Here is a 13,614-nt window from a genome sequence, read left to right as displayed (position 1 = left end):
AGTCTGTTGTAAAATTCAAACAGAAGGTTTTGCTGAGTGATGAAGTCTTTAAAGAACAGTTTTATTTTGAAATATAGTACAGGACAACTCTTTGAAATACATTATAGCAAGAGCTTTGGGATTCTCTATCTATGAATACACTTTTATGTTTGTGTGATCTGTAGGCTAATTTAGCAATTCAGGAGAATCGCCTGACCACTGCTATGCTGGATCTGCAGAAAGCTCAAGAAGAACTGGGAGCCAAGCAAGAAGAATTAGATATTGTGCAGGCAGAGTATGAAAATGCAATGAGAGAAAAACAGGTGAACTGCTCCTCATGGAAAGAAGTTTCTACCCTTATTTTAAGGAATGCTTAACAAATTCTTTCAGTTTCACTATTATTCTTTGGAAAGGGTGTTGATGGACTACAGACAAGAGATATTTTTTGGATACTGCATCTTTGGTTCCTCTCTCTCTCCTTTGCCACTGATCCTTTCTCCTCTTCCCCCCTACCTCCTCAAAAGGTGTATAATGTATTTGAAACTCAGGGTAGAATACTCCAGAATTAAAAGGTATCATAAATTTTACATATTATTTAATGACTATGCCAAAATGAGAGTTAAGAACAGAAATATTAGAAAGTTCAATCGTGTTTCTGACAAATGTTGATAGTTTATCCTGATACACTTTTTCCATTTGACTTTCTCTCCTTCTCTGCATAGGGATATAAATGTTTGAGAATATATTTTTAAGGTGTCATTTATCTATTGGTTTAATTAGATATAGATATTTTCCTAGCCTGTCAGATACATGACTATAAGCCATATTTCTTACTGTATGGTTTTCTCTAGACTTTGCTGGAAGATGCTGAGCGTTGTCGGCATAAAATGCAAACTGCCTCGAGTCTTATAAGTGGTTTAGCTGGTGAAAAAGAGAGGTGGACAGAACAGAGTAAAGAATTTGCCATGCAAACCAAGAGGCTAGTTGGTAAGTTTTTGCCCTCATCTTTGAACTTGGAAGTGAGTTGCTTGACTTGTGATGGGTAGTGGAACTGAAAACATTTAAAATTTAAAGCTTTCCTTTTGTAGTTTAGATCCCGTTTCTAAAATGAGGGTAGTTGTTTTAATTTCCTTGCTAAGGCACTGTTGTGTGAAAAATACAATATAAGGATAAAGTTCATATTTAAAAAGAAAAGGTAATGGACTTTGTGAATGTGGTGGGACATACTGGTGCTTCTAGGCAACAGTCCGAACAGAGTGATATGCTAACAAGTGCCAATAAAATGTGTATAACTGAGAATACATATGAAGGAGAGGAAGACTGGTATTCAGGCACTGACATTGATAGATAGAAATTAATCTTTTTAACTGTGGTTCATAAAATCTGTGTTTCTTAGAAGTTCATTTTTATTTTATAAATTTGTACTTGTAAACTAAAGTACTTTGTAATAAATATTTAGTTTATTAGTTAGGTCAATAAGTTAAATTTGTCTTGCTCTTTATTGTGGGTTGAAGTTTCTTTTCTGGTAAAAATCAGATATTGTTGTATAGGTTGTATTACAATAGCTAGATTGTATTTTATTTGCTGGTGTAATATGTATATGTATAGTAACTTATTAAAATGCATGTTACCTTCCCCACAAACTCATCATGTTTTTTTTACAAATAACTTGAAACTGTCTAAAAAGTATTGGGGCTCCGTATAAAAGTATAATATCTTCTCCAATTTGAATCTTGCATTTTTACTTCAGAGGTACAACCCCCCCCAAGCTATGGTGTCATGAAACGCTAGGGACAATTTTGAAGCAGAAGAGAAAATTAAAACCTGTGACACTTAGTCCCTCCATAATGATGTCTATTACAATTTTTATTGTTAGTACTTGTGATTGATTTACAATTAATTTAGTTGAATTAGTACTTATAAATAAGGGTTCTTTTCTCACCCCAAAATTATTATTTAAGCATGTTCTCATGATTGTGCAAGGAAATTATAGAATTGGAAGTTTATGAGTAAGTTTATGCTTCCGTGTCTTGCTTGTGCAGGATCTGGTGTTTGCAATACAGGTGTGTCCGTGTGTTTTGGGTTGATTCTGACAGGCTTCCAGATGTCCATCTCTTGATCCCTACAGCTGCACTGTAAGGGTAGACTTCATGTGGCATCTACTGAAATGTAACATTGTCTTGTTATGTAATAACCCTTGGGAAAAAAGGTTGTTTTGCCTTCTTTAGGAGTCAAAGTATGTTCTTCAGTTGCCAGCTAAAATATGTAACAACTAGAGAAGGGAACAGCTCATTCATTAATGGAATTCACAAAGTGGTAATGCTTTGGGTTTTGTTTCTGTTTTTTTTTTTTTTTCTTTTTAAGGTGATGTACTCTTGGCTACAGCTTTTCTGTCCTATTCTGGTCCTTTTAACCAAGAGTTCCGCAGTCTGCTGTTGAATGACTGGCAAAAAGAAATGAAAACCCGAAAAATACCCTTTTGTGACAACTTAAACCTCATAGAAATGTTGACTGATGCTCCAACTATAAGTGAATGGAACCTGCAAGGATTGCCAAATGATGACTTATCCATACAGAATGGAATAATTGTCACTAAGGCGTCTCGTTATCCTTTATTAATTGATCCACAAGCACAGGGTAAAATTTGGATTAAAAATAAGGAAGGCAGAAATGAACTTCAGGTAATAGGAATGGTGGTGCTTTCATAATCGATAGAAACTCTTAGCTTACAAAACATTGCAATTCAGTGATTCACATAATGCTTAGCAAATGCCATTTATATAAAATGTCTAGTCTGGATATAAATGGCATCACAGATATATTTTGGTAGATTTTAGATTTGGTTAAATATGCAAGTGTACATTTGAAGCCTGTTAGAACCAGTGAGTCCATTTGTTTAATGAATTTATTTCACTGAAACATAAACTGTTGGAAAATAGGCTGGATGGACATGTTTACCAGATACTGTAAGTGTTAGGAAGAAAACACCAACTAGTTGATTAATACAATTTCAGGTAAATGTTTAAAATGAAGGTTTCATGGCATGGTATTTTTATCAGCTTTCAATCAGAAATCATTGTCAATTTGTTTTGTCTTACTATGGAAGTCAGGTACTAAGTACTCTGCAAGTAAAAGGGAAGACAATATTACCATAGCGTACAGTTTCAGGCAAGAAACATCAATTCAGTGCAAACATGAAAATATGAGATAGAAACTCTTTACTCGCTATGATGACATCCATAAACCACCTTAGATAGAAAAATCCCTGAAAACCATAAAGTAGAGTTTGTGGGGTGATAATAGAGAGCCTCTGAGAGTATTGCTACTACTTTCATGTTGATTTTATCTAGGTGTGGAACTAGCTGCCCAGCTAGTAATGTTAAAAATTATTACTAGTTTGTTTATAGCTTTATTAAAGTCTAAGCTGAATGTGTTATGTGCATTTGTTGAAAATTAATCAGTTATACTGAGGACTACTTTTTAAAGCAAAGACTATTTAAGGTCTTGTTTGATGTGACCCCCTAATTTTCAAGGAGGAAAAGAAAAACCCAGGAGAGTCCTGATCTTGGAATTGACCCTGATGCATTTTGACTTGGATTTGTTATCCAAGATAAAATGGAAGTTGCTCAAAGTTTCCTGTGAATTTTTGCTGTGAAATTCTTGAGTAGTTGCACTTTTAGGATATCAGCATTGCAAGTGCTGATTTGCTTGTACTTTTGCAGTGGAAAAATAAAAGTTCACATTCCGTGAGAGCTGAGGAAGAATATGGTCAGTTGATGCTACCTTTTCTTGTGGTCACAATCTTTGCCTTAATACTAGTCTACTAATTGGATCATTGGTTTTGGCAGTACTTTGAATAAAATTAAATAATTTATAAATATGAAATAAATAAAACCTTGGTAACTGGTCATAATATATAGGTCTATCTTTATATTTTAGATCACTTCTTTGAATCACAAGTATTTTAGAAATCACTTAGAAGACAGCCTTTCTTTGGGCAGACCTCTTTTAGTAGAAGATGTTGGAGAAGAGCTTGACCCAGCACTTGATAATGTTTTGGAAAGAAACATCATTAAAACAGACTCAGCTAACAAGGTAAAATAAATCAAATGGGCAAACAAGTGGAAATATTCCTTCTCTCCTCTCCCCCTGCCCTTGGCCTTAACAAAATAACTCCTGATAAATATAGGAATATAGAAGATTTAAGTCATTTAAATTTGACTAATACTCATACAAAAAATATAGAGTTTAGGTTTAAGATCATAAATGCTTAATATACTTAACATATAAAGTTCCTTATCCTTTTGCTTAGGACAACTTTTAAAAATCAAAATAATTTGTGAGTGGACCATTTAAGTGATCCATAGGTATTTTCAGCAAATTGTTTGCATCAGATGTATAATTTAAAACTGTATTTTTATGCCTTTAAAGAGAAAAATATGATCTTTTTTCTTATATGCAGTATCTGAAAGAGTGTGTACTGGTTCTTGATATCTCAAGACTCTTTTTTAAAATTCTTTTCGTAAGGTGAAAATTGGTGATAAGGAAGTAGATGTTATGGATGGCTTCAGACTTTACATTACTACAAAACTGTCAAATCCGCGTTACTCTCCTGAAATTAGTGCTCGAACCTCCATCATTGATTTTACTGTGACCGTGAAAGGTCTTGAAAATCAACTCTTAGGCAGAGTCATTCTCACAGAGAAACAGGTAAAAGAGGGAATTGTATCTGTTTTCCTGCCTGTACTTCTTACATTTACCTGTAGAATGTTTTACTTTAATTAATTTCTTTCTATTCCCATATTGCAAGGTAACTTTCTGACTTTCTCTGTTGTGATTATTCTTAATATAACCAATTTGTGATGATTTAAAAGCTGGCACAGAAGCAATTGACTCATTCATGTGGAGGTTTGTATTTCTCTTTATTTTTGCAAGCTTAACATGTTCACCTTATTTTTTTCTATCTCAATGAGTTATAACCTCATGAGAATGGCCTGTGAAAAGGAAGATAGCTTGGAATAAAACTGATGTTCTTCTGTCTATATGGTATGGAGTTCATGGCAACATAACTAGGTGTAAAGGATTCAGACTTAGTTATTTCCTTGCTCCAAGGGGAAATGGGCTACCTACTTACTTTGACATTACAGATATATTCATTGAGGAAGTCTTAAGTTCAGAATGATAATCCCAATCAAAATGCCACCAGAAGTTCTGGAGGGAGGCTGATTGGTATTTTTTAAACTATTTAACACCTAATCCCCGTAGCTATGAGGTCATGCAATGTTGATGTCTTAAGAGATACGATGCATCTAAGAGTGTGTATTTACAAAGATTTTGGCAACAGTTCCACCTTACCTTTACTTGAGAGGAATGAGAGGAATGTCTTTGTTCCTTTGTTTTAGCATCTGTGGAGGTTCTCCCATCCTTTCAACACCATCCCCTTCCTCCTGCCCCAAAATATAAGATGTTTCTCATTAGTGGCCTCAGTCATCTTGTTCATGTTGTCGAGTGGTTGCGTGTCATTCCCAAACAGTCCACGGCTCTCATGAGAGAAGCCACACTTACTCTGTGAAGGTCCATATTTTGTCAAATAGATTCATTGCACCATCAGCTTTGCTTCAACCCGCTATGTAATGAAATGATCCCTGTTTATCTGAAACATGCTACAATGTGTGTATTCACAAAGCCTTATGCCAAACTTCGCTTTCTGGGCATGTAACACAGCACATTCCTTCAGATGACAGTCAGTTTATCAACAAATTCCTCCAGTCATTGTGGTTTCTGTGTGCTTGCTTGGAGGACACAGAGAGGATCTTGACTTTTGTCGGAGGTGTGAAGCAATAGTTTGAGAAGTAACAGACTCAAGTTGGAACACAGGGAGTTCTGATTAGGTATTATGAAAAAATAATTACATTGAGAGTGGTCAAACAGAGGAACAGATTATTCAGGGACCCAGGAACAAATTACCCTGTGATTTTGTGGAATTAAATTCTTGAAAGGGTTCAAGACTCAACTGGACGTTGCCCTGAGCAATTGAACTACTTAGACCTGCTTTGAGCAGGGGATTGAATTAGTTAATTTCTGTAGATGCCTTCCAAATTAAAATTGTTATACTATTTGATGGTCTCTTTGCCACTAGCAGGGAGTGCCTAATGAGTGGGTATACTGTGGTTTTTGAACCAGATTCTCACTACTGTGGGTTTTTTTTGAGACCACTTGGGGATATATCTGCCAGGTAAATAACAAGTTGACCACTTGACAGGTAGGAGGAGTACCATAGAATATACTTTACCACTTTGCAGTTTACTTGACCTCTGTTTATGCATCCTGTGGTTTAAGGTTTCCTGAAGAGTCAATTTAAACATATCCTGCCATCCAAAACCTTTTTTTTCTATGATATCTAATTACTCATCTTTGGGAATTTGGATATTCCTCTCTTAAGTGTCTGGATTTTTGCTACCTTTTGTACCCTTTGGTAGGGAGGTGGTGGAATTGTTTAGCTGTGAGACAGTTTGCCTTGTGATTTGAGCAGTATCACTGCTTGGTGATATGCAATGTTAGAAGGTATATGTCTGTCACAAAAACGGATTATTTGTCTGAAATTAGTTTTCTTCAAGGTTTGTACGCACATTTCTATCCTTGCAGCTATTCCACTGTCTCTGATATGGTTCTGGGTTTAGAATGAATGAGATTTAGACATGCAAGAAAGGAAAGGAATGTTTACAGCATGTTGTTTGAAGTTTCTGCGACGTCTAACTCTCTGTTACTGTGTTGTCTGGTGTGCCCATTAGTAGGAGCTGCATCTTACAAAACTGAATTGATTGCTGTTAAAAATGCTGGTACTGATTTCTTCTTTTCCATCAGAATGTTAAAGCAATTCCAAGATGTGAGTAAAGCATAAGAAGGTCAAAGAGTAGCTGGTGTATCAGAATAAATTTAATTCTACTCTATTTCATGAAATAAATGGATTTGAGAGGCTTGATATATGTCTGAATGTAGTGTAATTTATGATGTTTTAATGATACCATTATTTTGATGTATTTGCTTTAAATAATTTGTCAAAAAACTTGTTTATTTAGTGTCATGGATATGTCAGATTAGTAGTGGAGTTATAATATGCAAGAACTGTTCATGGGTTTTTGAATTTTCACATTCATATTTCAAGATCTGTGCTGGAAAAAGGTTCAGGTTTTGTAAGGAACAGTTGATGCAAATTCTTGTAATTGTGAATCATTTTGTGACAGAATGATATAAGCTATGTAGGAGCTTTCATATTTTATGAATATTAACAAGAACTAGTGTTCTTTGGTATAGACTGTAAAATGTCATCTGCTTGTGAAAAGAATTCCATAAAGCTGGATTTGAAATAGCCTCTTTCATGTAAGTTTCTTGAATTTCTGTACATGGTAACTTAGCTTAGTTTTTCTTTATCCTTACTGTTCTGACTGGAAAATTTTGAAGATATGAAGAAAACTTTCAACTGTGTACACTTTCTGATCTGAAAAAGGTATTATAAGAGCTTAATAGCTTAATAGATGGGGTTTTTTTTTCCCCCACTAAGATTTTCATCTAAGGTCGAAACTTTAGTTTGGTAATTCTGTTTCCGACTTGTATCCCAGGCTCTTCCTGTGAGGAAAACAGTTTTCCATTTTTAAAATGCATTGCACTCCAAAGTATGTTTAACCTTTTAAACTGAACTCAGCAAGACATGAAATTTAATTTGGCTCAGCATGTTAATTATTATACTTAATGGAATACTAACCTTCTTTTAAGGCTGTTCTTTTACAAAAATATTTCTGATTCATCAAACTTGCATTATTTTTTTCTTGCTTCATAAAATTACTCCCTGTTTTTCTTTAGTTTCATGAGGCATCAGTTGATTAAAATGCAGTTAACTGTAGTTTTCTTGTCTGTTTTCATCAGTTTTTGTCAGAATCTTTTGAATCTGTATGCACATCTTCTAAGTTTTGTGGCATCTACATTATTCTATAATGATTGCAAAATAATCTTTTTTACCTGATGATGATTATGATGTTTCAATATACCTTTTGTACAAGTGACAAGAAAAACCCTAAATCTGATACTAGTAAGATGATTTTTTTTAATTTCCTTTTTAAGATAAAAGGGCATGCTTTAAAAGAAATAAATGCTTGAATTACTAAGGAATGTAAGGAGATCGTAGGGTTGAGAGGACCACAAGTTTAGCATATAGGAAAAGCAAATAGCAAGTTCCAAACTTGTAACAGTGTTGCAATCTGTATAAATGAAGGCTACTCAATATGGGGGTAAACCCTTTCCTTAAGCCTTGCTAACGTCATAGATCTATTAGGCCTCTAGTGCTATATAAGAGGTCATGTATTTCTTGGCATTATCCTTGTTTCTTTGGAATATTAGCAGCCAGTCAGCAGTGCAGAAATGGTCTTGGCAAGGCTGGAGTGAACACACAACTTCCAAGTTTGGAGAGACATTGTTAAAGTATTCACCAGACCTTTGTAAACAAAGAAGGAATATTTCTGTAGGCATATGAAATATTTCTATGGATTGTCTCACTTAACTGCTGTTTCATAACAGTCATATTATCCTTATTTTATGAAAGACTCTTAAGTCATCATCTCCTTTTTCTTACTTTTTACTTTGCCGTATTGAAAAACATAGAGGATTTTTATCTTTGATTAATTTGCACTAAATTTTTAAAGGTTAATTTTAAAAATATTTATAAGAATGAACTGAAAGGATTGTTATCGCTGAAGAACATTTTTCTAGATATTTCAAACGGGTTTGCTTTTTTTTTTAATCTAATATTGATAATCAGTTATCCATCTTGGAAAGCAAACTAGGTACATAAAACACCCAGATTTTATTACTAACACTAATCAAATAAATACTTATAGTGAAGGAACTCAAGTTCTACATACATTCTTAATCAATGAAACATTTTATATCCCTGTTTGATGGAGTATTTTCAGAGGCACTTCTTGAAATGTTTGTTGCTTGATTTGATGACTAAGAATGGCCATTGTAACAGACTAAATTTTCAGTAGGGAAATTGAAAAACAAAGCATAAATAAGGGTAATATTAGATGAAGTAAAAAAAATTCCATGTCTGGAAAAGTGTTTGCACTTGTCTTTTCTGAAACAGAAAGTAAAGAAAAGCAATTACTGTTCTGAATGTCTTTTTCTTGTAGGGCATTATATGAGCATGTTTCGTAGTATTAATTGAGATGATTTGTTACTGCCTTCTTATGTAGCAGGTTCAGAAACTTGATAATAGACCTTGTGTCAGAAATACTACTGGAATTCTTTCTCCAAATCATTGCAGTTACTCTTGACCTACACTGTTTTTGTAGGATCAGTGTTTTATTAAACTGTTTTTATTTTTGATTGCTCTTCTGTTTTTAAAATATTACCGTGTATTCCAATAGGAATTAGAGAAAGAAAGAACTGATCTTATTCAAGATGTGACTATGAACAAAAGGAGGATTAAGGACCTAGAAGATAACCTTTTATTCCGACTTACAAGCACTAAGAGTTCTCTGGCAGATGATGAGAGTCTACTAATTGTATTGAGTAACACTAAGAAAACTGCTGAAGAAGTAACAGAAAAACTGCAAACTTCTGCTGAAACTGAAGTACAGATCAACTCAGCCCGTGAAGAGTATAGACCTGGTGAGTGAAGGTGTAGTGATGAAAGACAAATGACTGGACCATATATGTAAAACATCAATATTTAAAGTAGGAGAAATAGTAGGATAAGATCAGGAAGACCATAACTTGTGGGAAGAATCTTTCTTTTCCCATGAGTCAAATGTATCTAGGAAATGTCACACTGAGCAGCTATGGAGAAAACAGTCAATGTTATGGTTCATGTGGAATTTATAAAATGGAATCATCTGTTCTGTTTGTAGACTTCCCATTGCTTTATAAACACGTGTACCAGTTAGGGTGTTTAGGTAACTGTATGTTTGAGTTCAGCATGTTGACATTCTTATACAGGGCCAGTATATTGGTAAATCCTCTTTATAGCTGTTCCAATGAATGCTTCATCATTTATCCTTAGGTTATTACAGTCAGCACATTTCATCTGCCTTTTGGCTTTTAACTGACAGGTGAAAATGTGAAAAGAGTGGAGAAAAAAAAAGAAAGCTCTCTGGAATTACCTGCAGTTTAGGAATCGTATAAAATGGTACAGTTGGTGTATTAGAAAGCTTAGCAGATTTTGTCAAACCTTTGTATTTAATGACTGCTGAAGTAATTTAAATCAGTGCTGGGTAAGTTAAATCAATATAGTTCATTTGACTTTTATGTGAGTCCTGTAAAAGTCTATAAAGAGAAATTTGCTTGGACACTCAGTACTTCAAACAACTGTAATTTTTATGTGTTCTACTGATGATCTGAATATTGCAGTGTACAGTTCAGTTGCTCTCCACATATACTCATATTTGAGAACTAGACTTTGCATAATATGCATTATTTGAATAAAAGATTTTTTTTCTGATGTATAAATGAGGATTCAGTGAATGACTTCATTATTTTTCTGGGCAGTAAAGAATAGAACAACTCAAGGAACTTCACTTATCATTAGTATTCACTGTAAATGTTATAGAGATCTAAAGTTTTCTGCTTTGCATTTCTACTTTGAGCACATTCTTGTTTCCTGTTCTTCAGTTGCCACCCGAGGAAGCATCTTGTACTTCCTTATTACTGAGATGAGCATGGTCAATGTCATGTATCAGACTTCACTTCGGCAGTTTTTGGGGCTTTTTGACCGTTCCCTAGCCAGGTAATTCAGCTAACAATAAGTTGTATTTACCCAATCCTGTAGATGCTTGTAGTACAGTAAAGATGTGTTGTAAGCTAATTTCAGAAAGAAGGCTGTTGCTTCTTGCAATCTTGATCATGAATTGTCAGTTTAAATACACATAAGACTTTGTCTGCTAGTTACAAAGGCAAAGAATTTTCTAATGTACATACAGTCCTTCAAAATTGGGTATTAGATAATTAAAAACCATTACTGCATTGATTTTCAGTGTTGCAAAAAGGCTTGATGAGAAAGGGCTTTTTTTCTTTTGTTGCTTCTTCCATCTGAAAGTTATTGCTGGCTTGCAGTCTGTTATTCTGTGCTTGTGATCTGTTATCTTTCATGTTTTGAAAATACAGAGCTATGGCTTTTTGTCCTTTGCATAGTATTCCTTTTTTACAAAGCCTATGCAAATCAACATTCAACTGCAGACCTTTCTTCTGACAGGTCTACGAAGAGCCCTGTAACCAGCAAGAGGATTACCAATATTATTGAACATATGACATATGAAGTGTTCAAATATGCTGCCCGAGGACTCTATGAGGAGCACAAATTTCTTTTCACGTTATTGCTTACATTGAAGATTGATATGCAAAGAAACAGAGTGAAGCATGAAGAATTTCTGATGCTTATTAAAGGTTGGAACTATGGAACAATTTTAAGTAAAGCATATATATTATTATAGAAAATATATGTAGTTGTATCTCCAAGCCAACATGGTCCTTTCTTTTGTTCATTAGAAGCCAGTCAATGGTAAAAATATGTGCTTATCATTCTGATCTGGTGACAGCCAACATTGTATGGTAGTTGTAATTTATAGCAGCACACTGAATAGTGGTAAATATATCTTTTGAATCATGAGAATTTAAAAAGAATATTGTGAAGTATCTTTTCACAGTTTGTATCTGTTGCTGAAATACCACCAGGTATGTGTTTGACTTAGAAAAATTATTATTGCAATAAACATATTTTAGTTTGTCTGGTAACTGCAGCAAACAGGAACAAAAAGTGATGCTAACAGTTGAAAAAGAGTATTGGAATCTTAGCCGAATGTGACAAGTTCATGGCTTTGCTCTTAACTGTATACAGACACTCTGTTCACTTGAAAGTTTGGATTTTTTTCTTATTACATTTCTGAGAGACTTCATTTTCCAGGTAACATTTATTTATGGCTTATAACTGTGAGTTTTCCCATTTGAAATCTTCCAAATATCTTTCCCCAAAAAACATTTAGTTCCAGGCACACTGCATAAAAAACCCCATTAAAACCTTGAAAGATAAATCGGTTAAGAAAGACTATATTTAAGGTACATAATATAAATATAATAAACTAACCAAACTAAAATCTCTATTTCATCAAATATGACATGACTTTATAAAGCAGAAAATCCTTGTAACCTCATGACTGAAAAATCTGGATCTTATATCTCATATTTTCTTTTTCCTTTCTTATAGTTTCAGTTGAATTTCAAGGAAGGTAAGGGTATATACTGGCCAAGTTGTTGCATTATCAACAAAAAAATCAAAGAGAAAAACATTCAAATGAAACTACTTCTATTTTTTCTCCATAAACTCAAGCTTAATCTTTTGCAGTAAAAAATAGATTTTCTTTTGTAATGAGAAGCTATTATGAATAAAAATGTTTTAAATAAAGATGAAACATAAGATTTGAAAGTAAATTTTGCACATTACCTAACTCAGAAATTTCTTTATGACCTTTCTTAGTTATTAAATCATTTTCCAGGTTGAGAAGACTTAATAATGTGAAATAGTTTTGAAGTATCTAGTTTGTATTTTCCAAATAGGTCATAGTTTATTTATTTTGGGGTTTTTGTTTGTTTGTTTGTATTTGTGCATCTCCAACAGTTCTAATTGTAACTAAGTTCAATTTCTTGCAGGTGGTGCTTCCCTAGACCTCAAAGCTTGTCCTCCTAAGCCAGCTAAATGGATTCTGGATATGACGTGGCTGAACTTGGTGGAGCTCAGTAAACATGAACAATTTTCAGATATTCTTGATCAAGTATGTAAGAGATTTTTGAAATTAATTTCTTATTTGACAGTGATTGTTCGATAGTGATCAAACTATGTGGTGAAAAACTGGTTTATTTTCTAGAACAGAATGAAACTGATACCCATAGTTGTGGCCCTGACTTCTTAACAACCTGTGTTGGTAAAAGAACTTAAACCTCCCTGTGAAAATAAGAAGAAAGTAGAATGTTCACACTGTATAGAATTAAAATATCTTCAGATTGGGATGCAACTTGGTAGTATCCAATTTATGTATTGTAGTTTGAATCTTCTTTTGGTTTTTAGATTTTCTTGCTTCCCTGTTGTACTTTCTTACACTATGTATTTTGTTGCCTGTTCCAATATTTTTCTGATTACATGGAGTAACACGTAGGGAAAGAGTGTTCAGTAAATTAAGGCATGTGTGAACAGTTGTAGTGGATGCTAAGTGTATTGGAGCTAAGTAAGTAAATAGCATTTGATGTATATGAAGATAACATTCTGTACATTTGTGTGTGGAGCAGTTAGGTACCCAGCATTCTCAAAGCTGTGTCTGTGCCTATGTGTCTGTCTTCTGATACTGCTATGCTATTATGTCATCAATGGAAAATAGTGAGTAGTAGCCTCTGTTTCAGAATATGAATGCATAAGGGTGTTGTTGCATTCTACAATGCCATACTTAAAATCTGAGAGTTTATCCAATTGTTTTTTAATAGCCATATTAAATCTGTATATTGCTAAATATTGCTAAACAAATGCCTGTGTGTGGATTGCATGTCTCTGACTCATTAAAAGTTTATGACCTAGTGAGAGTGCAAATATGACTTCTT

At 33.9% G+C, this 13,614-nt stretch overlaps 1 protein-coding gene across 1 annotated transcript in view; it reads left to right on the top strand.

Annotated features, from left to right (window-relative positions):
- The window catches only part of DNAH5 (dynein axonemal heavy chain 5), a 117,369-nt gene that overhangs the window by 91,295 nt on the left and 12,460 nt on the right, over positions 1 to 13,614 (top strand). Inside the window, exons 62-70 of the mRNA XM_071554231.1 lie at positions 165 to 302; positions 831 to 966; positions 2,344 to 2,660; positions 3,919 to 4,074; positions 4,507 to 4,689; positions 9,402 to 9,645; positions 10,645 to 10,759; positions 11,225 to 11,415; positions 12,676 to 12,797. Of these exons, the coding sequence (XP_071410332.1) occupies positions 165 to 302; positions 831 to 966; positions 2,344 to 2,660; positions 3,919 to 4,074; positions 4,507 to 4,689; positions 9,402 to 9,645; positions 10,645 to 10,759; positions 11,225 to 11,415; positions 12,676 to 12,797 (1,602 nt within the window). The remainder of the gene's footprint in view (positions 1 to 164; positions 303 to 830; positions 967 to 2,343; positions 2,661 to 3,918; positions 4,075 to 4,506; positions 4,690 to 9,401; positions 9,646 to 10,644; positions 10,760 to 11,224; positions 11,416 to 12,675; positions 12,798 to 13,614) is intronic.

The sequence above is a fragment of the Pithys albifrons genome, chromosome 4, assembly GCF_047495875.1.
Source record: "Pithys albifrons albifrons isolate INPA30051 chromosome 4, PitAlb_v1, whole genome shotgun sequence".
Taxonomy (NCBI): domain Eukaryota; kingdom Metazoa; phylum Chordata; class Aves; order Passeriformes; family Thamnophilidae; genus Pithys; species Pithys albifrons.
This window is presented reverse-complemented; position numbering and strand designations above follow the sequence as displayed.